At 46.2% G+C, this 23,724-nt stretch overlaps 1 protein-coding gene across 2 annotated transcripts in view; it reads left to right on the forward strand.

Moving 5' to 3' along the window:
* Nucleotides 1-23,724, forward strand: part of CRYL1 (crystallin lambda 1) — a 149,329-nt gene that overhangs the window by 120,755 nt on the left and 4,850 nt on the right. For both annotated transcript variants that reach the window (XR_012378841.1, XM_025875210.2), the window contains exons 5-6: nucleotides 3,480-3,674; nucleotides 21,024-21,129. Coding sequence is in view for 1 of the 2 variants with exons in the window: in XM_025875210.2 (XP_025730995.1) it covers nucleotides 3,480-3,674; nucleotides 21,024-21,129 (301 nt within the window). In the remaining variant the exon portion in view is untranslated. The remainder of the gene's footprint in view (nucleotides 1-3,479; nucleotides 3,675-21,023; nucleotides 21,130-23,724) is intronic.

Genomic DNA, 23,724 nt, shown 5'->3' on the forward strand with positions numbered 1-23,724 from the left:
TCACCAGGTCAGGAGTGCCCCCTCTCCAGCAGGGCTGTGGGAATGGATTGCAAACTGCCACACCTGTCTTCTGGAAAAAGGGACGGTCTGCCTTTCCTCTGTGAGTTTAACTCTGTTTAATGTGCTGCAGAGAAAATAAACGAAGCCTCTGTGTTGGACGTGCTGTGCTATCGGGGCAATCACATGCCTCCCCGGCTCTGGTCCAGATTCTGGGCAGGCTTTTCACCAGGTGAACGGAGAATGCGCCCCTTGTACCACCCCGCTCAACCTGAGCTCTCAAAGAGCCTCGCAGGCCAGGCCCTCTCTTGGGCCTGCCGCAAAGCGCGCCCGCTCTCTGGCCGGCTGAGCCCAGGACCATCTCCTGTAACCTTTAAAGAAGTTGCCTCCTTTCCTCCTTTGTTTGTTCTTCCCACTTCTTGAAGGCATGTTTCTGAGTCTAACTCTCAGGCTCCAACAGCAAAAGGCCCAGGTCCTACCGTCCGTGTCAGAAACAGAACAGCAGTCAGGAAACAGCCATTCCTTTCCTATTTAAGAGAGTTGCTTGCTAGGGCGCCTGGGTGGCTCAGTCTGTTGAGTGTCTGCCTTCGGCTCAGGTCATGATGTCAGGGTCCTGGGATCGAGTCCTGCATCGGGCTCCCTGCTCAGCCTGCTTCTCCCTCTCCCTGTGCCCTTTCCCCTCCCCTTGCTTGTGGGCTCTCTCTCTCTCTGTGTCAAATAAATAAAATCTTTTTAAAAAAAAGTTGCTTGCTTTGCTTACCTCTTGTCCTCTCCCGTCCCCACCTTGCCTCTCTCTCTCTGTGCTGTGTTAAATTTAAGGGGCACCTGTCATTGTCACTGTTCATCTCTGCGCCTCTAGTAGACATCAGGGTCCTTGTCCCAGGACTGAGGTGCCATGGTAAGAACAACCCCATCCAGGCCCTCTGACTCTGGGAGGTCCTTTCTCAGAAGCTTATCAACTTGAGCGCACGGACAGAAACGTGAAAACTCAACCTGTTTTAGGAAGCTCAAAGGGCTGGATCATGCACTTGTGTTTTAGTGGGTGGTGGGGAATCAGGATCCTGCGGGGTTTTGAGCTGCAGGTGGTACGATTAGCATCCTGTTTTTAGTTTTTGTTTTTGTTTTTTTTAATTTTAATTGTGATAAAATGCACATCAGATTTGTCATCTTAACCATTTTTAAGTATATAGTTCGGAGGCAGCAAGCACATACACACTGTCGTGCAAACCTCACCAGCAATCATTCAGACTTTCTGTCTTCTGAAACTGTCCCCATTAAGCAGCAACTCTCTGTCCCCTGCCCCGAGCCCTGGCAGTCTTGGGTTCTCCTTTCTGTCTGGATTTGACAGGCCCCTGCCTGACAAAGGATCACCTAGGCAGTGGCGGAGAGAATGAGCCTGGAGAGGGAGGCCAGTGAGGAGAGTGCCAGAATCTAAGTTGGAGGTGATGGCCTGAGCTAAGCGTGTGGTAGCAGAAATGGGTTTTCTGAGAGATGTAAATAGAACTGACAAAATCACTGATGGGGAGTGAGGGAGGCGAGGCAGACACAGGCACCAAGGATACTGCTCGTGGTTAATTAACTTGGGTGTTGGGGCTGTGATGGTGTTCTCATCAAGATGGGGTGCTAGGAAGAGGACCCAGGGCTTTAGGGTGGGAGAGACGAGAGTTTAATTTGTGATAGATTGAGTGTAAGCTCATTGGCTATCCTAGGGGTGTGTCCAGTGCACAATTACAAATACGGGCCTGGTGTACAAATACGAGGTGAGCTCCCTGTGAGATCTCAGCGTACTAGGGTGGGGATGACGCCCTGGGAGCTGCTGAGCTCTGCCCAGAGCCAGAGAGTGGGCACAGAGGGAGGCTAGTGGTGGCAGGCTGGGAGCACCACCATTTAAGGAGAGTGTGGGCAGGAGGAGAGCCTGTGAGGAATACTTGCATGAGGAAACAAGCAAGTTGTACATACAAATGCTTTTTAACTGTAGTCTCAGTTTTTGCTACCCATGAGGCTTGCAACATTGAAAGACCTTAAGCGCAACATCCTTGTCTGATAGTAAGATAAAATTCATCTAAGATACACATACTTCCAGTTCTTACAATTCTGATATTAAGAAAGGACAGAGGTAGACATTTTTATAAGAGTTCAGTATAGGCAGGAGACAAGTGATTCAGTTGAGGCACTGATAATATAATTTACTTATTTGAAAACAGATGTCATCCTCTCTTGCTTTCTAAGAGGGCTGACAGAGTGACCAGGGCAGGCCGAGAGCAAAAGGAATCTCTGAAGCTAAGCTGTGTGTGGACCAGAGGCCTCTCTTTTAAGCAGTGTCCTAGGAGAAAAATTTTTCTTTCCCTTCTCTGTAGAAGTCATTTTATTTTATTTTTTTAAAGATTTTATTTATTTATTTGAGAGAGAGAATGAGATAGAGAGCACATGAGAGGGGGGAGGGTCAGAGGGAGAAGCAGACTCCCTGTTGAGCAGGGAGCCCGATGCAGGACTCGATCCCAGGACTCCAGGATCATGACCTGAGCTGAATGAAGGCAGTCGCTCAACCAACTGAGCCACCGAGGCGCCCCTGTAGAAGTCATTTTAAAATGGATGCTTCTTGAAGTGACTATAAGATTCTATCAGTTTTTGTCCTTATCTCAAGGAAAACTTATTTAAAAGCATCATTTGGGGAACAATTTACTGCAGTGCATTTGGCTTTTCATGGTGAGGCTAGTCAGGTTCTACCAAGCAGCATTTTCTCTGGACCCAGGATAATTCTCTTTGGGAATGTTCAAGAACAGTTTCTCAAAGTACACCAAGAAAACCAAAGCCCAAAGTGTAAGTGCTGGCCCAGGCCAGCATTTCCGTTAGGGCCTACTCACAGTGGACCGACCCGTCCCATCTCAGGCCGTGTCCTGATGTCGAGGCTGCGGTAGAGTTCTGATGCTGTGTGGTTCCTAGGTGAGATTGGATGTCGGAGGGTGGGGTAGACATTTGAGGCTTAACATGGAGAAGTTAAGGAAATACCAAGTTTGGGAAGATGCTGTCGATGATTTTTAATGGCAACAGAGTAGAATAGCAAGAGCCTGCGGTGACTCTTGTGGAGAGAGTGGCTCTGGAGGCTGGCTGGGAGTAGGTAGAAGCCTATGAGGGCTAAACAGCGGGTTGCTGAGAAATCCCCCGGGGAGTTCAGGGGTGTGGAGATTAGCCCTGAATGCGCAGAATGGTCATCCACCCCTTCAAATTTCAACTCATATGTTGGTATTGACTTTTCTTTAAATAAAACCACAGAATTCTGTGCTCAGGTTTTTTCTTTCCCTCCTTTGTGGATTACTTTATATTTCAAGTTCCTTGTCATTGGATGCTAAATCTAAAGAGGCCTTTCCAAAGACAAATCTGCCCCGTCTGACCATTCGAGATATGCAAGTAGGGTCTGCCAGAACAGCACCCCAACTCCAGAGCTGTCTTTTGACCCTCTCCCCTTCTGTGTCTCTCATAAGGTAAATCCACCATATTATGTGCCATTGGTTGAGCTGGTCCCACACCCGGAGACGGCCCCTGCAACAGTGGACAGAACCTACGCCCTGATGCGGAAGATTGGGCAGTCCCCAGTCAGAGTCATGAAGGAGATTGATGGCTTTGCCCTGAATCGCCTCCAGTACGCCGTCATCAGTGAGGCCTGGCGGCTCGTGGAGGTGCGTGGGCTGCTTTCAGCCTCTGGCAGCTGGAGGGGATGGTGGCAGCAGTGTCCTGGGGCCGCGTGGAGGTGGGTGGGGGGTAGTGGATGGGAAAGTCAGCGCTCGGTCCTGCTTGCTCTGTTCTGGGGACCGGGGGCAAGCTCTTCTCTCAGGTTCAGTCAACGGGCGAGGAAAATAAAACGTAAGGTAGCAATTCATTGTATGTTTCAGAGATTCCTCTGTTACAGTAAGTCATTTGATATTCACACCTGATGATAGATTTCTCTGTTTCCTGCCCTTTCATACCATTACCACATAATTATCTCTGTGTGACACACCACGTTTTCTCAGTGTCAGGTTTTCCCCCCAGTTTTATAATTTTTCAAGAGGAGAAAAAACTAAATTTTGAGTAAACTTGTATCCTCTAAAGAGACCCAGTTTATTTTTTGAGCTTGAGGAGGAAACAATGGGTAAGCCTTAAACTTGTTAGCAATATGCTCATCTTACATATAAGTACATTATACACACACGCGCGCGTGCACACACACACACACACACACACACACTTAACCTTGTCCTTTCATTAAAAGATTTTATACGTGACTTTAAAGATCACTTTGCTGCATACGTTTATATGAAGGACCTGGTGCCGGGCAGGATAGACGATCCAAGTCGCCTCAGGATTTCAGTGAATAGTCCAGGGGTCTCGGGCTCAGACCATTTGGTTTCTGTTCACTTGCTCGCTGATGGTTCCCCAGCTTCTGCATGGGTAAACAGCACTGTCTGCCCACTCTCCTGTTGCAGAAACGTGGTAGCATGAGTGAGGGTCTGTCCAGATACAAGAGGCAGAGGGGAATGGAGCTCAGGCTGAATTGTCTGCTCCTGGAATAGACCCACTCCTTGGGTAAACTCCTGTGGGAGTCTGCCAATCCCAGCCTGAGACAGGAACTAGGAGGCCAGCCTGTGGGCATTGTGTTTTAGCTTCCCAGTGCATGATGTATGTGTTGTTCTCATGTCGTGGTTCTGGTGTTCTGTCCCATCCCTGTTAGACTCATCATCTGACCCAACTGCTGTATGCATTTATCACATAAAGCTACAATTCTGTGTCCTCACTGTTTAAATCCACTTAGTGTTCCTATATCATCAAGCTGGGATTTTCACTGTTAAGTTTGTAGTTTTAATTTTCTCAAATTGTGGGATGTTTTTGACTATCAGTCAGTAGTAGAATATTTTAAAGACACACGGAACTGAAAGCACTCCCATGGAACTGTATTTAAAATATTTCCACTTGTCTAGTATAGGGGAGCACTTAGACCACAAGAAAAGCTCAATATGACAGTAAAACACTGTGAGGGGTTTTAAGGCAGTTTTTACTTTTGTTTGTGAGGTATCTTAGTGCCCCAAAGAGATAAAAGCCCTGAGGTAAATCTTGCTTTCTCCAGTCAGAACGATGTGAGCCAACTCAAGGGAAAAACTTGGAGGTTCTGGTATAATGGAATTAGGTGGGAGTCCTACACAAAGAGTTCTCTCTGTGTTGACCACAAAGTGGAACCAGCTGCAGTTTGGAAGCTCCAGGTTTGGAAGAGCGGTGGAGGAGTCCAATGTCACCCTTTACTGGTTGGACGTGGAAGGAGGGCTGGAAGGGTTATTGAATTTGGCCGCTCTGGGTGTTCTCATTGCCTCATTTTGTCCGCCCTCCTTTTGATTGTCCTGTGTCCAGGGGCTGATGGTGGACTGAGTATATTCATGTTACTGGCAGGCAGGAATGTTCTCAGGGATGACATACCTCAGAATCCTGCATGTGTCTCTACATTGGCTGCTGTGGGACTCATGTGCCTAGAGTCCCTGTAAGGCACCAAGTGCTAAAATCCAGCAGGATAGTCCAGTTTGTGACAAATTGAGAAGAGGCTACAGAAATGAGAAGATAAAGTGTGGATAGAACCTCAAGAATTTTCTTTGGTGAATGGGTAGAAGATAACTCACTTTTAAAAATAAAGATGATTGGGATGCCTGGGTGGCTCAGTCGTTGGGCGTCTGCCTTTGGCTTGGGTCATGATCTCAGGGTCCTGGGATCCAGCCCTGCATCAGACTCCCTGCTCGGCGGGAAGCCTGCTTCTCCCTCTCCCACTCCCCCTGCTTGTGTTCCCTCTCTCACTGTGTCTCTCTGTCAAATAAATAAAATACTTAAAAAATAAATAAAAATAAAGATGATCTACAGACAGAATTCAGGCAGGTGTAGAAACTGCAGGCCCCTCTCTGCAGGGTGGTGTGAGGCGGGAATAGAGCGGCAGGCATCCCTGAGCTCTGCTGAGACTTAAGTGACAGGTGGAGTGTTTCAGCTGTGGGGCAGGGGCTCACAGAGGGAATGCGCAGAGGGGGTAGCGTCACCAGTATGGCGCCCCAGGTGCTGTTACCCTTGCTGCTCAGAGACACCTGCTCTGTTGGCCAACCAGACATGGGAGGGCCACTAGCACACTGGCCGTGTACCTGCTGCCAAAGTAGTTGCTTCTGAGGGCAGAGAAGCTGCAGGTGTGGGCTCTGAACATCCACACAGCAGGCCCTGCTTTCCTTAGGTTCTGGGGCTAGCAGAGCCAGAGAGAACTCTTCCCCGGCTACCCTAAGTGGTCATAGGTTCCTCCCTCTGAGTTCTCAACACTGCAGCCCAGCAGACACACAAAAGGCACGTTTTTCTTACCTCCCCCTACCTCCCACCACCCTCCCCTTGGGAATAGTGGATCAGTATTTCTGCCCATTAGGTGGGTTGGTTTAAGAAGGCTTGACTTTATCACATGAATTTCTTGAAGGAAAACCTGTGCCACCTGTGGTCTGTTTTCACTTAAGACATGAAAGTCAGGCAAGGTGAGAAAACCTCTCGCAAGCCCCACCTTGCTCTGTGCAAATCTGCACGCATGTGCTGAGCCCCAGTCAGGGCTGGGGTTAAATGACACCGTTTTGACTCACAATTTCAGAGCCAGTTGAACTTGAATTTAGATTTTAGGGTGTTCCAAGTTTACCTCAAAACATGTAAGGGCAACTTTAATATAAAAAGGAGCTGAATTGGGGAGGTTTTACGTTAAAAATTGAAGATTTTTGTACTTCTTAAGTTCAAAAGATCCAAAGATCTTACGGAGTTTATCTTTCCAAGACATTCTCCTTCTGGGGTGGGTTTCACGTGTGGGCCAAAGCACTAAGGCTCAGTCTTGACATGGAGAACACAATGAGCTGAGATGAGCAGGGTTGCCCTACTCAAGGACTCACTGTGGGCGCTTCCGTCTCACTCCTTTCTTGATGCACAGAGCAAGTTGAAATTTGGCAGAATTTTTTCTCTGACTCAAACTAGGGCTGATGTGCTTTCAGGTATGAAAGCTACAAGGTGACTTGGTTGCAGAGCACTGAGATGCCTTGTGCAGCATATGGGCCTGCATGCCGCTGTCTGGGCTTCTCGGGTGTGCGTTGGGGCGGACTGAGGAATACTGTCCCATGTTGTCTGTGTGTAAACCGCTCTGCACAAATCATGTCCAAGCGTGAATCTCCAGGGGTCCTACCCACGAGTTTGGGTATGACCTGCAGTGGGTCAGCAGGTGCCTGGCCAGAAGGATGGCTTGCGTCTCCGCTCAGCCATGGCAGTGTCTTAACGCAGTGGTCAGAGGAGCAGAAGGGTGCTGTTGGCCACTTGATAATTTTGTTGATCTGGTAAGTTAGATCGATTGATTTCCCCATGTTGATGCAGCCTCGCATACCTGGAATAAATACCACTGGGAGTGTAATTCTTTCTAGACCTTGCTGGAGTCAGTTTGCTTATGTTTTGTTGAGAATTTTTTCTAAGTTCAGAAGAAGTATTGGTTTGTAGTTTTGTGGGTTTTTTTTTTTTTACTGCTTTTTTTGATTTTGATATCAAGGTAATGCTGCATTAGCCAACAAGGTTGCATAATATGCATAATATGAATTGGGAAATTTTCCCTCTTTATTTTCTGGAAGAGATTATAAAGTTTTTGTTAATTCTTCTTTAAATGTTTGATAGAATTCTCCAGTGAAACCACCTGGGCCTGGGAGGGCTCTTTTCTAAGATCTTTTTAATGACAGGTTCAGCTTCTTTTGTGGTTATAAGAACCATTCAGGTTGTCTGTTTCGTCTTGGTTGAGTTTTGGTGGCTCGTGGTTTTTAAGAAATTGTTCCATTTCTTCTGAGTTGTTGAATTCATGAGCTTAAAGTTGTTTGCGATACTCTTAAATCCTCTTAGTGTCTTTAGGGTCTGTAGTGATATCCCTGGTTTCATTCCTGATGTGGGGGATTTGTGTCTGCTCTTGTTTTATTCTTGTCAGTCTTGCTAGAGCTTATCAATTTAATGATTGTTTTTGAAGAAGCCACTTTTTGTTTCATTGGTTTTCTGTATGGTGTTCCTGTTTTGAGTTTCATTCACCAACTCTGGAGGATGTATTTTAATACTTGCAGTGAAGCATGGGTGAGAAACTCTAAGAAGGGTGGAGCAGGGAAAGGTAAGGGAGGCTCCTGTGCAGACCTGCCCATTCGAGAAGAGAGAGGTAAGCTGCAGACATCATTTCCTGGTCAGAAAGAGAAAGTGCTGGGAATAAGACACACCTTGTCTTCGTGGCAGCCTAGACCATGACACAGTCTTGCCATCAACTGTGATTTTGTCTGGCCCCACACAGCTGTGTCAGCTTGGCAAAGACAAAGGCTGTCTGGGAGCAAGATGGCCAGCCAGGTATCTGATGGGACAAGGTTGCTGGGTTCTGTTGCATTGTCTCACCAATGCTCACCCCATGTGTTCTCTTCCAGTTTGGCTTCAGAATTGGGATGGAGCAGCCCTTTGTAGGCTTGGAAATGCCAGATGGACAAGTCTGGCTATAGTCTAGTAGCCCAAGATTAGGTCACTAGGGGACAAGATCCTGTTGGCCAGGAATGTGATTTTAAATCAATATTCTTAAGCTAATGATCATAGTAAAGGAAGTTGCGTTGTGATCATAAACCTTCACCCAGACAACAGCTGAGCTTGTACTGCCCATAAATTCTTGCCCCTTCCAGGTAGGGTAGGTGGAGGTGAGCTGGAGTGAATCATGAAGCCATCAGCAGATTCTCAGCCTGTTGGAATGTGTTGATAATGAGCTTTGGAAATTGCTTATCTCAGGTTTTATTCACCCTTCTGAGCAATATAATTGCGAGGCTAGATTTCTTTTCTTCCCGCCCTGAGCTGCAGAAATTCAGTTCTTGGTTTCTTGTCAGACAGGTATATTTTATGGGATGTGGATCTAATTCCTTTTATGAAGAATCGTTTCAGTTAATAAAGTGTATCTCAGAGATCATGTGGTAAAATTAACTGAGGAAACTTTTTATGATAAACTCATTCAGGGGTTTCTGTTGAATGTAATTATGAGACTATAACAGAGGAATTAGGAGTCTTAGCACAGGGAACCCCTGAGGATTGTCTACTCATCAGTAACTTCAGTTTGTGTAGAATTTAGAAGTTTACAAAGCACTCTCCTTTAAATTTTTCATGATTTACAGTTATTTGCAGATCATCCCATCTTAAAACCATGAGAGGTACATTGTTATTTTTGCCCTTACGGATTAAGACACTGGCTCAAGAGGGTGAGTGGTTGGGGTGCCTGGGTGGCTCAGTCGTTAAGTGTCTGCCTTCGGCTCAGGTCATGATCCCAGGGTCCTGGGATCTAGCCCCGCATCGGGCTCCCTGCTCAGCAGGAAGCCTGCTTCTCCCTCTCCCACTCCCCCTGCTTGTGTTCCTGCTCTTGCTATCTCTCTCTCTGTCAAATAAATAAATAAAATCTTTAAAAAAAAAAAAAAAAGCGGGCGAGTGGTTTAATCCACATTCTGCAGTCTGGTAGGGATCCACACCTGCGCCACCTCTGGCCTTCAGTGTCTGCAGCTGTAAATGGAGGCGCCAGTGGATCTGGTTCTCCTCGGGAGGTGATGAGGATTGGATGGGGTCATGCATGTAAAGGGCTTAGAACATGTCGGCATAAAGTAATGGTTTAGTAAGTGTTACGGATTGTGGTCCCGGTAATGATGCCCATGTTTTCTGAGTCCTTGAATCCCATGTAATTTTTTGTTTGCAAGAGCTGCCACCAGTGTGTTAGTTCTGAGCGGAAATGTGAGGGATATCATCCTGGCTACAAACTTGAGGCTCCTGGAAGGCAGCAGGGGCCTCACCTGGGAGCTCATTAGAAATGCAGCACCTGAGGGCCCACCCCCAGACCTGCAGAACCAGACTCTGCATTTTAATAAGCTCTGCAGGACATTCCTGTGCTCCTTGAAGCTGGAGGAGCCCTGGCTCTCTCCCTGTGCCACCCTGATCTCAAAGTCTTGATGTGTTATATTTCATCTGTTTTAAGGTATAACTTCTTTTTTTTTTTTAGCATTTTAACATCTTAGTTTTATGGGCATTTTATTCCTTAATAGAACATTAAATACTAATTTAACTTTCAGTTGATCCAGTCTTAATTTCAGTGAGACAGAGTATATTCTCTGTCATTCTTGTCTCTTCTCCTTTCATGTTCTTCTGTCTCTGAATGTCCATTATTTCCAACTCTCTCTACTTGACATAGGCTCATGATAGATAAACATGCAATTCTAACCAGCTTCTGCTTAGTGGAGAGACTGTTACCTGGTCACTTTCGAAGCCATGATTTCCAGTCCTAGTCTCGTGACGTTGAATACCTCTAGTTATCCCAAAAGTTATTTGAAAATCAACTTTAAAAAAGGATTTAGTTCACTTCAGTTAAAACACAAACACATTAGAACAAAAGAATGCTAGGTTGTAACTGCCCAGGAGATGTCAGTCATTATTCCAAATCAAAGCTGGCCTTCCCCCGTGTCCCACGGAACTGGTTTGGGGATGGATGCCCAGATGGCGTCTTCCTTGTCATGCTGGCCACACACTTTGCATCAGCCACCCTCATCTAGCCTTTTGATTTCCGGAATAGGGATGCAAATCATGGCCAGGTTTTCCTCTTATTAGTCACGGGCCTGTGTGAACAGAAGTGGGTCCTTCCAGGGGTGACAGCCGGAAACGAGCAGGCTCCTTGTACTTGCAAATCCTGTGTACCTGTGCAGCGTGCGCTTGGTCTTGTGTCATCGGCCAGATGAATGAGCAACCTGCTTCATCATGAATTGCCACGCTTAAATCAGAATGTACAGTAAGCTCTTTTACAGAATGGGACGTGACACAAAAGGGAACTGATGGGGTGAACATATTTTAAGGGCAAAGATGATGAAATTGTGAGTTTACTACTCTAACTCGAACATTTCTCTCACATGTGCTGTGATCATGTGGAGATGGGGGGGTTATTTGATTTCTTCTCTCCTTTTATAAGCCAGTATTAGTGTAGGTCTGGTTCTCCAAGTTCACATTAATCCTCAGGAAGTTTACTTCCCACATATTCAGCATTCTGAGAAGGAAGCCATATCGGACAGTAAGCTGCCTCTGTGTCCCGTAGTTTTCTGACAGCCTGGGGAGACCCAGCATTTCACTGGCTGCTCTTTTCCATAAAATGTCCCCCTGCATAGGTACCCTGTGATGAAGGAAGTATGTTCCCTACCAATCACTCAGCCTTCTCTCTGGAAGAGAAACAGTACAAGACAGGGTAGTGAGGTTGAAAAGAAGAAAATAGAGCAGCATCAGGCTAAGTCACTTGTTTCACTGGCTTTGGGAAGGCAACGGTAGTCTTGTGGCTTGAGAGGCTCGACAAGAGAAAGCATGTTCAAAGCAGTTGCTTACAGGCACTTGGAAGGTAGGGTTATATTAGAAGCTTTTCTTTGCAGAGAAGGTGTTGGAAACACTGTGGACTGTTCCAGGCTATGGCTAACCTGGAATGTGTCCAGTAGGAAAAAGCTGAGGCTTGACTGAGCAAAATATTACAGTCCAGACATTGGCAACATCTGTCTGTGTACTTGGCAAGAAGAGTCATGTAGGAGGGTAGGTCATGTAAAGGGAGGTTATAGGCGCCAAGAAAGACCCAAGCTCCTGCCCTCCACACCATACCCTCACCTATAGAATTTTCTACATTTTATGTGTGTTAAAATTTAAACTTAAAAATTTAGGTTTTTTTGTTTTTTTTTTTTTAATTAAAGAGATAATATATGAAGTGTCTGACTGAACCTCCTTGTGGTTGAAAAGAACCCACCTTCAGCAGCCCTACTTCCTGAACTCCTGGATCTGGGAATTTCTTTACCTTGCTCTGAGCCTCACGTCCTTCCAGAAGTGATGCCATCTCTCTCTGCCTGTTTTTTTCTTTTTTTTAATATTGTATTTATTTATTTGACAGACAGAGAGAGAGCACACAAGCAGGGGGCAGGGATAGAGGGAGAGGGAGAAGCAGGCTTCCCGCTGAGCAGGGAGCCCGCCGCGGGGCTCGATCCCAGGACCCTGGGGTCATGACCTGAGCTGAAGGCAGACACTTAACGACTGAGCCACCAGGCGCCCCAATTCTCTGTGCCTATTTCCTTCCTGGCCTGGGCCTCCCTTCGGGGCCCATCACACAGGAAGGCATGTTTCCTCTTCCTGTCCTGCGTCCTTCTGTGCCCTTGCCTGCCTCGTGCTGTCTTTCCTTCTTTTGTGTTCATCTGCTCAGCTTCAGGTGCTGCATGCATGGAGTCCTGCAGCCTCCCATCTCCAGCGTGTCCTATTCTGCTCTGCATTTCTTTTTTCTTTCTCACCAAGGCAAAATTCACCCAGCAAAATTCTTTCTTAAGACATTTTTCTGCCATTTCTGCATTATTTATTCTACCTCCTGAAAATATAGCCCAGACATCGGTATTGATGAGGGGGACCTGTCTCCCACTCCTCCAGCACCTGAAGCACACTCACCTTTCCACCTTCCCACTTTATTCATACGCCCTGGGCCCATTGTCCTGTGCCAGCTGGCCTCTGTCCTTCTTGCCTTCCAAAGCCTGGGGTCAGCTGTCTGACCAGCAAGTTCATCACCTGAGGACATTAAAGAGTTCTCTTGGCTTTAATTCTTCTAGATCTTTTACCCTGTGAAGTTTTCCCAAAGGCTGTCCTGAATCCATCACAACGGTCATTTTTCTCGTTGCCATCCTGTTTCTCAGTGCAGGGCCTTTGGAGCAGATGTGTCCCCTCACTCACCAGGACCATCTTCCAAGTTAGTTGAGACCTTTCACATTGGCTTTAAGTTCAGAGAGCTTCCTGTCCATGGCCTTCTGTTCAGAGATACCAAGAGAAGGCCGTGCTTCTCATCTGTATGGCAGCCCTGAAAGAACACTGAGCATCTTGGCATTTTAAGAAGCCCCAGAAGGATATCAGAACCCAGAGCCATGGCTCAGCAAGTGTTTAGTGTCCAAGACTGACCCCGGGAGAGGAGGAAGTTAAGTAGAGGCCATTCGAAGGCGGTGTATCGGAAGGACTCAATCCAGATACCACTCAAGGTGTGTGACGATGCAGGGACAGGCCGCTGGGACATGGGGCTGTGGAGGCAGGTGGCTTTCGGCAGAAACAGGGCCCGTCATGATTATACAGCTCCTCCTGCCTCACGCTGGAGCCGAGGTCCATGTGCCCCCTGTGCACAGAGCTGGGTCTGGCCCCGAGTTCCCGAGCTTGTGTCTGACTTGATGAGCAATCAGACTCGTCTACAGCACACCCTGAACAAGTTTCTCTCCAGAGCAGTCCAGGGAAGAGGTAAGCCACTGAGGAAGCTGGGATTCGCTCTCCTCTGAAAGCTGTATTTGCTAGGCTGGGAATTGTCAGTTAATTAGAGTTCCTTCCAGTCCTGATGGTCTCTAAGAAGTAGACAATTTTTATGATAGGATTTACTGTTTTATGGGAGGTTACTTTCTGAGTAGCCACACTGGTAAGCAACAAAACCCTATTGAAAGGAGAGCTCCTGCTGATTTGTTATTTTGGAGACACCTCCAGACCTATTAACAGACAAACATAATGAAAACATCAACCACATACTCAGTTTTGTAAAACCAGCTTGGCATGCCTGGATTTCCTTAATGGTGTTTAAAGTAAAAACTTCAGTGCTAGTATTCTAACAGCCCTTAAACAAAACGAAATGAAAATGCTCTTAGGCTAACTCCTGACTCCCTATCATCACCGACAGGCCATCAATCAGTATAAATGATGGATTTCAGCTCCTCCAGGGTGAGTTGGAACGTTAGCAGGCAGCAGGCAAGGGGCCCTGAAACAGAGGAGAGAAGAAGGGAAGGGGTCCCCAAGAGGAAGGGCAGAGAAGAGAGGCTGCAGGTGAAACTGTGTGGCCTTGTCACCTGGCCTCCTTTGCCTTCCATGAGGCAGGCAGAAGCGGGCCAGCAGGCCGGCCCGTGACTTGGGGACACGGGCAGGAAGCCCTGCTGGAATTAGGAAGGAGGGGCAGGTAGAGATGGGGCCATGCTGTGCTTCTGGTTTTGGAGGGAGTGCTTATACTTCTTGGTGCAAACCTCTTTGTGAAAATTTTGTCCCCAGAGGACCCCCCAGTTAAGGCATCGCTGCCCTTGCTGACACTTAGATTTGCATGGAAGGGTGGATTCCTTCTGCTGTGTTTGTTTTCAGGTCAAGACTTTTCCTTTCCTGTCAGACTCTATAATACCATTGTTTTTCTCCCTGAAAGCATTGTTATACGCACGGCGCAGTAAGAAAAAACACCAGCGAATTATTACTGCCTGGGTCCTAAAGAGCTCTGGAGCATCCCTTGTAGTGGGACAAAGTCTTTCCTCTCTTTCCCTTTCCTGTTTTTTATTTGTTTCCATTTAAACAGTTTAATTTGAAGAATATTCAAAGGGAAAAAAGACCACCTATGTTTCCCCCACCCTAAAGTAGTCAACTGCTTTTATTTTACTGTGTTCCTGTCTTGTCTCTGTTAAGAATACTTTCCTTGAGGGGCTCTTGGATGTCTCAGTCAGCTGAGCATCCGACACTTGATTTCAGTTCAGGTCATGATCTTGGGGTCCTGGAATCAAGTTCCACGTTCAGCATGGAGTCTGCTTGGGACTCTCTCACCCTCTCCCCCCACTCGTGCATGCACATGCCTGCTCTTTCAAATAAATCTTTTACAAAAAAGGAATACTTTCCTCAAGTTTCCATTTTTAATGGCTTAACGATATTTTTCTTTTAGTTGATCTTTTTAAAAAAATCTGATCTTTCCCCTATTGTAAATGTTTTAAGGTAGTTCCAAGTTTTCTGCCACTATAATGCCTCTGTGAGTGTCCTTGCTGGTAGAGTCTCTTCTTCTGGGGACATTTCATAGAATAACTGCTGGGATCTCCCTGTCTGAGAGGAGCAATGTCTTTGCCACCTGCCAGATGTAGTGAAGACACCTTCAGAGGTTTTGACCCACGTCTCTTGCCATCAGTGGTGCTCGTGGGCTCGCCTCCCACCACCTCCCCGGTACAGTCCACCTTGTGTCCTTCTCATCTGCTTTCCCCTGGGCGCCCCCTCAGCAGGCTCTGGACAATGGGTGTTTTATGAATCAGTGTCCTATTGCATCAGCCAAATGTGGTGTTCAATCAGTTCTTCCACAAGTTAGCAAAATTTGCTTGAGTCATCCTGCAGGAATGTTTATGCCTCACTTCCAAGAAAACTTGTAGGTTTTGGCAAGAAGCTGAGCAGCTCACAAACCTGACCACAAGCCTTTGAGTAATAGCGGGGCCGCACTTAGCAGTCTTCTCTTTCTTTCTTATTAAAATCTTGCATTTGCTTCACCTTCTCCCTGGAAGGTAGCTTGGGTGGGGGTGGTTGGAGCAGGTCTTTTTCCCTCTTGCTCTGGAGCTAGTTTCATGTTGTATGGAGGAGAGTAATGCTTGTCAAAGAGTATAGAAAACACAACTATATAATATATAAAATAGAGGGAACTAACTCATGGTTCTAGTTTGTTTCTCATGAGAAACGCTGTGAACCATCATGATAGTCCTTATTTTATACTTCAAATACTGTAACTATATTACTTTCTCTACCATTCTCTACCAGGACTCCAGAGTTGGATGTTGCTAAAAAAGAGTCCTGAACCCCTTGCTCATACTTGAGTTATTTCTACCTCAGTGATTAATCTTGTGTAGCTTATCCCTGAAACGTCTTTGCAGTGGTGGTGGGGGTGGACGGCACTCACTGAAGTTTAACTTTGTTCCATCCTCGCTCTAATTAGAGATTGAGGTGGGCTCTCTTTCTGTAAGCCCTGCTCCTTGGTCTCTGACTGGAGCAATAGCAAAGCAAGACCAGTGGCCCCTTCATGCCCTTGTTTGTTGCATTTCATTATTTGACATTTTCGAAGATGAAACTGTTTCTGGCTCCTGTTTCTCAGTTGAGACAGTGCATTTACACCCAAACAGCTCTGGCTGGGGAGGGGCAGAAGGACTTGTGCATGACCTAGTGCAGATTCCTGGGTAGCAAGCCCACATTCCCGGGGGTGATGTGTCTGCCAAGTTGGAGCAGTATTTGCACAAGAAAAACCTGAAAATTCAGGATCGAATGTGGTGAAAAATAGAGCAAAACAAAATAGAAGAAGATCAAAAGCTGGGGATTAGTAAAAAAGAAGTGGACAAGGAGGATGGTGTGAAGAAAAATGGCATGAAGAAAGTAAATGAAAATGAGGGCATGCAAAAAAAATACATGAATCAGAAAATTGAAAATGAGAATGGGATGATCAGAGAGAAGGAAGAATAATTCTGTGTCGCTAGTAATCAGTAGGGGAAATAGTCCCAGGAGATTCGTTCATCAATATACATCCCCAAATTTGACAGACCCCCCCCGCCTTCTTCCGTGTCCCAAACACCAGATCAATCTTTTGCCTATTGTTGGCCATTCGATGTGTCTTCTCTCCTTCTCTCCCACAAATAAAGGGCTAGATCCAAGATACCTGAAGGGGAGGACCATGCTCTGAACTTCTATCCACTGTGAGGGTCATGTTGGCTGGGCCAGAGTGCCCAGATATTCAGTGAAACAAAGCCTAGATGTTGCTGTAAAGATATTTGATAAATGTGATTAGTTTAACATCTATAATCAGTTGACTTTAAGTACAGGAGATTATTCTCAATCCCGTAGGCAGGCTTCATCCAATCAGTTGAAAGGCCTTCAGAGCAGGATGGAGGTTCCCACCATCGGTTCCTGCTCCAGATTTCAGACTTGTCAATGCCCTCCATCACATAGGCCCATCTCTTGAAGTAAATCTCTTTATGTGTATATAACCTACTAGCTATCTCTCTCAGGTAGGACCCTGCCTGATGCATCCCCAAACCTTTAATTATACTTAAAGTTTCTATCACAGGAGTTTGAGTACTTAATTAACGGTCTTGCATTTTGTCTTTACTCACAGAGGGCAGTCCTGCCCCCCTCCCCAGAATGGGCGTTCCTTCCCAGCGGGCAAGGTACAGGGTGTGTGTGCCAGCCTGAGTGTGTCCTGGTTGCTTGTGGGAAGTCTTCGGGTTTAGCGAAGGGAAGTAGGGGAAAGAAGCTTTCAATAAAGGGGATTCCTTACCACTCTGGCCGGCCTGTCCTTGCTGAGTGATTTTTCAGGACATGATGCAAACCAGGTTTTAAACTAATGGTGATCTAGTGTTCATTGCTCTGTATGAGTTTTTGGAATCTTTTTAACCACTTGGGGCTTTTCTTTGTACGTGTGACTTGAGAATTTTACCACAAAATGGAGGAAGTACTGATAGCTTTACTGACAAATGTTAATTGAACCACAGACACACTGGAGTGGGTGGGGTTTCAGTCTTCAAACAAGCATGCAGTGTAGGATCTGTTTCCAAGGAATCGATGATCAGATCAGTGTGTTCAATTCAAGTGCCTGTTTCTGCCTTTTAGGCCACTATGATTATCAGTTGTGATTATTATTGATAATATTAGCATCAGGGCCACAGATGTCACTGAGGATCTGGGTGGAGTGGAGCTTAACAGCAGAATGAAGCAGCTGAACTGCAGAATATACTAAACGCGAACCTTTGTTTCAGTAGGGGTAAGCTCAAAACCCGGATTGGCGAGCTGATGCTTCATTACTACTTAAGACCATTTCTTTTCTCTGCATGTACTTCTGGGTAAAAACTCAAGCTTAGAGAATCTACTTCAGAAAATCCAAATGGGGCAGAAAGAAGGAGTTAGGAAGAAAAGATTAAAACTTTTCTCTCTTCTCACTTCTTCAGCGAATGAATAGTAACTGATAAAACATGGATGGTCATTTTGGAGAAATTTGGGAATTGGAGGAAAGTGTGCCTCCTCCCCCAAGTAGGTGGACAATCCTTCTAAGGCTTTATTTAGTTGGGGTCACTCTTAGCTCACATACTTAGAGATCAAAAATTACTGTTCTTGGGTGCCTCACTTTTGGGGTATTTTGAAGTCCTGCGAAGTCAGCTCTAAACATACTAAACACAATTGTAGAAGAAGAGAGCCGAGGCAAAAAGCATCACACGTGTAGGATGCCTTCCATATTTGCATCCTTTACAGTTTGAGCAACGTATGGAAACTTCAGGCTGTTTGGGGTGTTGACCTGGAAACTGAAGGAGGGCCAGGGTGAGGGCTGGTCTGCAGAGCCCCTGCCGGCTGCCTTTCCCGGCATTCCAGAGCTCACAGGGTTCAGGAATGCCACAGCAAATGCCTTTAGGCAGCCTGGGAAGAGGACCAGAAGCCACCCTTCCGGCCCTAAGAGCTTGGTGAGGAGGGAGAGGAAGTCAGGAATGCCTTCAACAATTGGTTTCTTGGGGCACCTGGGTGGCTCAGTCGTTAAGTGTTTCCCTTGGGCTCAGGTCATGATCCCGGGGTCCTGGGATCAAGCCCCGCATCGGGCTCCCTGCTCCATGGGGAGCCTGCTTCTCCCTCTTCCATTCCTCCTGCTTGTGTTCCCTCTCTGTCAAATAAATAAATACAAATCTTTAAAAAGCAAAACAAAAAACAATTGGTTTCTTGATAGTTCTGGACACGACCGTGATACCATTGCCTCCTCGTTGCTGCCCCCTTGTCGCTTAAAAGTTTAGCTATCAGAAGTGAAGGGAGGTGAAACCTGTTGGCATTTGAGTCAATTGAATAAATTAATTTGCTCTCCTTAGCAGTCCAGATGAACTTACGGTAGGATGATTTAATAGAAATCGGAAACCCAGGGAGACATCGTGATAGCCTAGGTGACGAACCACACTTTGCGAGTGTGATACCATTAAGTGTTGGAGAGGTTGGGGAGTGATGGGCACTCACATACACTGCTGGAGGCAGTGTGCATGGGTGCAACCACTCTGGAAAGCACTTAGCATTATCCAATACCATGGAAGCTGTGTGTGCCCTAGGACAGCAGTTCTCCTCTTGGATGTGTGCCCCGCAACCTGGAACAAGAACGTTTCCAAATATTCATGAACTACGGTAGGATGGATAAGTAAACTATGATTTTACACATCAACGAGGGTGGACAGACCACAGCTACACACAACACAGGTGAATCTTAAAAGCATAAAGTTGAGTGAAAGAGGCAAGTCACTTGAGTGAAAGAATGCACGGGGTGAGTCCATTTTGAAGAAGACGAAAATAGGCAAAAAGTGAACTGTGGTTTAGGAATATAAACATAGATGGCAAGTCTTAAATGTAGAAACATGGTTCTTAACAAAAGTCTGGATATTTGCCTCTGGGAAGGAGGGAGAAGGATATGGTAGGGAAGACAGGCTCAGTGGTGTTGGGCGGGGGGTGGGGCACACTTTGTAATTATTCTCTAAACCACTTATGTGCAGTTTGTGCACATCTTTGTTTATCTCTCACACGCACACAGACGGAAGGTAAGTTCTCTCAGTTTCTCAGTCATGTCTAAATGGTACATGCCATCCCCTTCATGGGTGGCTCTGTCTTCTCGGTTCTTTGGCCCCATCCGCTTTCTGGTCCCCCACCCCAGCATCACCATGGTGGTCCACACACCCCCTCGACCTGAGACACTGGTGTTTTCTCCCTCGGTAGCTGATGCAGGTGATCGAGGTAGAGGGTACAAATTCCCTTGCTCTCTCAACCTCGCGGGTGACTTGGAAGTCTGGAAAGCAGAGATGCCAAAGAGGCCCCGGAGGGGGAGGGACAGCAGGGTCCTGAGCAGGGAGGGCTTAGCACCGACCTCCCCTGGCTGCCTGGTGGGCAAACCGGCTCTCCCCACAGGCCGTGGGGCCTGGGAAAGCCCTCTGATGAAAGCTTTCCTCAGCCATATGGACACCCTCTCAAATAGGACGACAGCCCTTTCAAGGAAAGGGAGAGGATTTGCTCTGTAACCCAGAGCAAATGAGGCGGGGCGGGGAGGGGGGGTCATCTGTCTGAGCCTGTTCATGGGAGCTGGGTGGATGTGCCCCTGAGGGTAGGGGCAGACCTGAAATTTCCACAGCAGAGCATTTCATCCTCTGCCCCGGGGCTCCAGTAACGAGGTCACCGCGGCTGCTGACCGAAGAGGTGTCACCTGAGTAGCGTCACTTGGTGGCCTCTTTCAGAAGGCAGACTTGGCCTGTCAGGCAGAAGCATCTCTCTCTCCTCACCGTGCTCTGTGGAAGAAATTGCTCAGGAAATAACTGGAGACTTAACAGTAAATTCTAGCAGTGTGACCAGTGTAGACTTGGGGGAAATCTGATGGCTTCCCCACGTCTGCCTTCCTGACAGCTGAAATGCCCAAGGTGAAAATGGCCTCAGGCCGGGAGGGACTGGCAATGGAGCACCGGATCACGCAGATTTGTGCTAATGCGTCCCTGCGCGTTCCCAAGCGGTGTGAGGTTGAGGCTCTCTGAAGAACAGGCCGAGTAACACAGAGGGGCCAATTTGACATCTAACCTGAACACATAACAACTTGCCTCTTGCCTTGCCATTCACATTTACAGAACATTCCAGGGCCCCACCTTGCCGACAACACACAGTTCTAAGCTGCATTTCATCAAAGAATGTCATTTTTACACACTGATTAAGAGCTGGACAAGGCCGGGCTTGCAGGCGGGCAAAGCCTGGAGAACGCCTCCTTAGTTCTTTTGATGACTCTAGTCTTAGCGTCCAGATCTCGGGCAAATATGTAGAACGTCCTTCTTGCCCTTTTCCACCAGTACCTGCTCTTACTTCTCCCCTTCCCTTCATCCTCTCCCCCTTCTCCAAAGCTGTGAGTGACACACAGCTGTACAGGAGGTGGAGGTGGGCATAGCAAGGTGGCAGCTTTATTACAGCCATGGAAAAAGTGAGTTGGTGTTTGACCATTTCACAAAATACCCTCTTTTCAGAATCTGTCTATATGTTACAGTTTTGTCATGCAAAGTCTGATGAAAATCCCATTAGATCACCTTGGAGAGTATTTTGGGATCGTACTCTAAAGAAGTTAGGTTAAAAGTGAAGGCAAGAAAATTGTCTTTCCAGAGGACTCATCTGTGCACTGCCCCATTTTCTCCATTCAGGAAGGAATAGTTTCTCCAAGTGACCTTGACCTTGTCATGTCAGATGGCCTGGGCATGCGGTATGCGTTCATCGGACCCCTAGAAACTATGCATCTCAATGCAGAAGGTATGCTTTGCTTCCACAGGGGTGAAGATGGCAATTCTGTGCTATTTCGTGGTCTTATGGGTTTTGTCAACAGTACAGTTTGGCCTTTTTTTTTTAAACAACTGAATAGAAACAGTATCATATGAAGGAGACAGTGCCAGCCCTGGGAACTCACAGATAGGGCCGTGTCCTGAGATGTCAGTGCACACAGAATCCAGGAACCTCAGGGCTCTATGCAGGAGACAGCACTCAGGCAGGAATGAAAAGACAGATGAAGGTGTTGTCATGGAGACTGTGCCACATGGCATCCAGCCTGATGGAAGACAAAGTTGTGTTTTCCTGAGAAAGATGATGCCATTATTTACAGAGGTAAGACAAATAGATAAGGGAAGTGACCACCTTTGCTGTACATATCTTCTGCCTAAATAGGAGCAGTTTCCCCGTGTGACTGGCCTAGTTTAGGGCATGGGCAGCAGTGCAGGGCAGGCAGGTCATTTACCCCAGAAGCCTACTTCACAGGGCCTGGGGAGGTAGGTCGAGGCCCACGATCATGTGACTCTACCAGAAAGACAAGTTGAGAAGGCTGAGAAAACCTGCGAGAATGAAAGTGTCAGCCGCATTTTAAGTGATTCAAAAACAAGACACCATTTGAAAAACAAGCCCTAAAACCTACACCAAACTGAAACAAAATAAATTTTAAAAGGTATGAATGAAAATCTAGGAAACTGTCACCTAAATGTCATGACTACTTGCTATCTCTTAGTGTTGAAATTATAAGTAACTTTTATTACCTTTTTGCTTTTTTGTGTTGTCATAGTTTTCTACAATTATTGCCATATTATTTTAATAATTGTTATTAACGTGTAAAACTTATGTGGAAGGAGAAAAGGAATATTGTATTCAGCTCCATGGTCCACATTTAACCAAAATGTTGAGAAACGAGCATATCCAGGAGAAGGTGACCAGAGAAAAGCATGGGTGAGCACGCGTGTGTGCATCTGTCTGTCCGTGTCTTATGTGGGGGTGGAACCAGATTGAAGGAGTGGACATGGCAGGCAGACAGACTTGGGCTCAGTACATGGCAGGAAGTTTCTAGTAACTGAAGCTGACGTTGAGGGAGAGGGCCATGCTATGAGTGGGTGAATGGGGCGGCGGGGGGCTGGTTGCCCACCTGTCAGGATGTTTTGATATCAGGCAGAGACACTTGTAATGAAGTGGGAAGTTGGGATAAGTGACCTGTGGGAGTCTGTTTGACTTAGATTTTATAATTCCACCATGTTTTGGTAATAGTTCGATTTTTGCCACCGTAGTTAGTGAAATATAATTTCCAATGTATAAGTCAAGGCAGTTTTACCAGTCATAGTCTTGTAGGGACACATATATGTGGATGGCTTGAGTGGACTGGTCTTGTGTGTCATGCAAATGTGGTTCAGTAACTGACTTGATTCTTCCTTACAATTGAGCATGACCGAGAGGTACTGGAGGAACAGGGGACTCTGTCCTAGCACGAGCATATTACTTTTGTGGTGGGATAACAGTCGAACACAGGAAGATAATGTAAAGAAAGAGGCCCTCCTAAAAGTGAAACAAGAGTTTTGAAGTATCATTAAAATAAAGTCTTGGAGAATTTCAAATGCTTTTTCAGCCAGAACCTTAAAAGTGGCAAACATATTTAAACATTTGAATGTATATAGACACTGCTTGGTAACCACCATGTTTTTCTCTTTTTTAAATTATTTTTTCTTCAGAAAAATAAGATAGTTCAGGTATCACGAGACATCAATAGGGAGACAACTGAGAGCAGCTTTGACTCTCAAATAGAAAGAGAAGCCAATGAAACCAGAAACTCAAGAACCAAATAGTGTGGCAGACAGGAAGGAGGCCTATAAAAATTTTTCAGACAAAGCAGATATGATAAGAAAACCCTAATTGGCTTAATATGATAATGGTGGACGGATGTAGTTTTCAACTTCAGAGCATTCCAAAGACCAGAGTTAGACTGTTATAAGATCTGGCTTGGAACCAATGGAAATGTTCATTATTCCTCACAGTGTCATCCAGAATATATCAAGATTGGGGGGAGAGGGAGAGTTCTTTTTTTCTAATGTTGTTTTCATAAAGCCAGCATCTCAGGTTAAGGCTAGTTATTAAGTCTTAAAGCTACAGTTTACCTAGAAGTGGTAAAAATATTTTAGCAGTTTTTAATCTAATAAAATGGCACCTGAAAAGCTGGAGGCCAGCATGCTGACTTTGCCTTTTGGCTGCTTTTTAAAGGCAACCCCCATGAAGGACAGGCTCTCAGAATGGGGGATCTGGTCAGTAGAGCCAGTCAACCTGGGTGCTTCCCTGCCTGCCAAGCTAACTAGCTTTGTGCAGGTGGGTTCCCCCACCTGTAAAATGAAGATGGCCACAGTGCTCACCTCACAAGGGTGGTGTGAGAATGAAGCCAGGTGGAAATGCTTGGCTGGATGGCTGACACAGATGAAGTCCCTTAATCGGTGTTATATTCATACAAAGTTCGGTCTCGTTTTTTATTCACTACTCTTATAGTTTTTTAACTCTCCCAAAAAGAAATAGAGAATGAATACACAGTAGGACATTTTTGCAATAGAATGG

This window comes from Callorhinus ursinus, unplaced genomic scaffold (genome assembly GCF_003265705.2).
Source record: "Callorhinus ursinus isolate GAN/ISIS: 27379988/994484 unplaced genomic scaffold, GSC_fseal_2.0 scaffold7, whole genome shotgun sequence".
Lineage (NCBI taxonomy): Eukaryota > Metazoa > Chordata > Mammalia > Carnivora > Otariidae > Callorhinus > Callorhinus ursinus.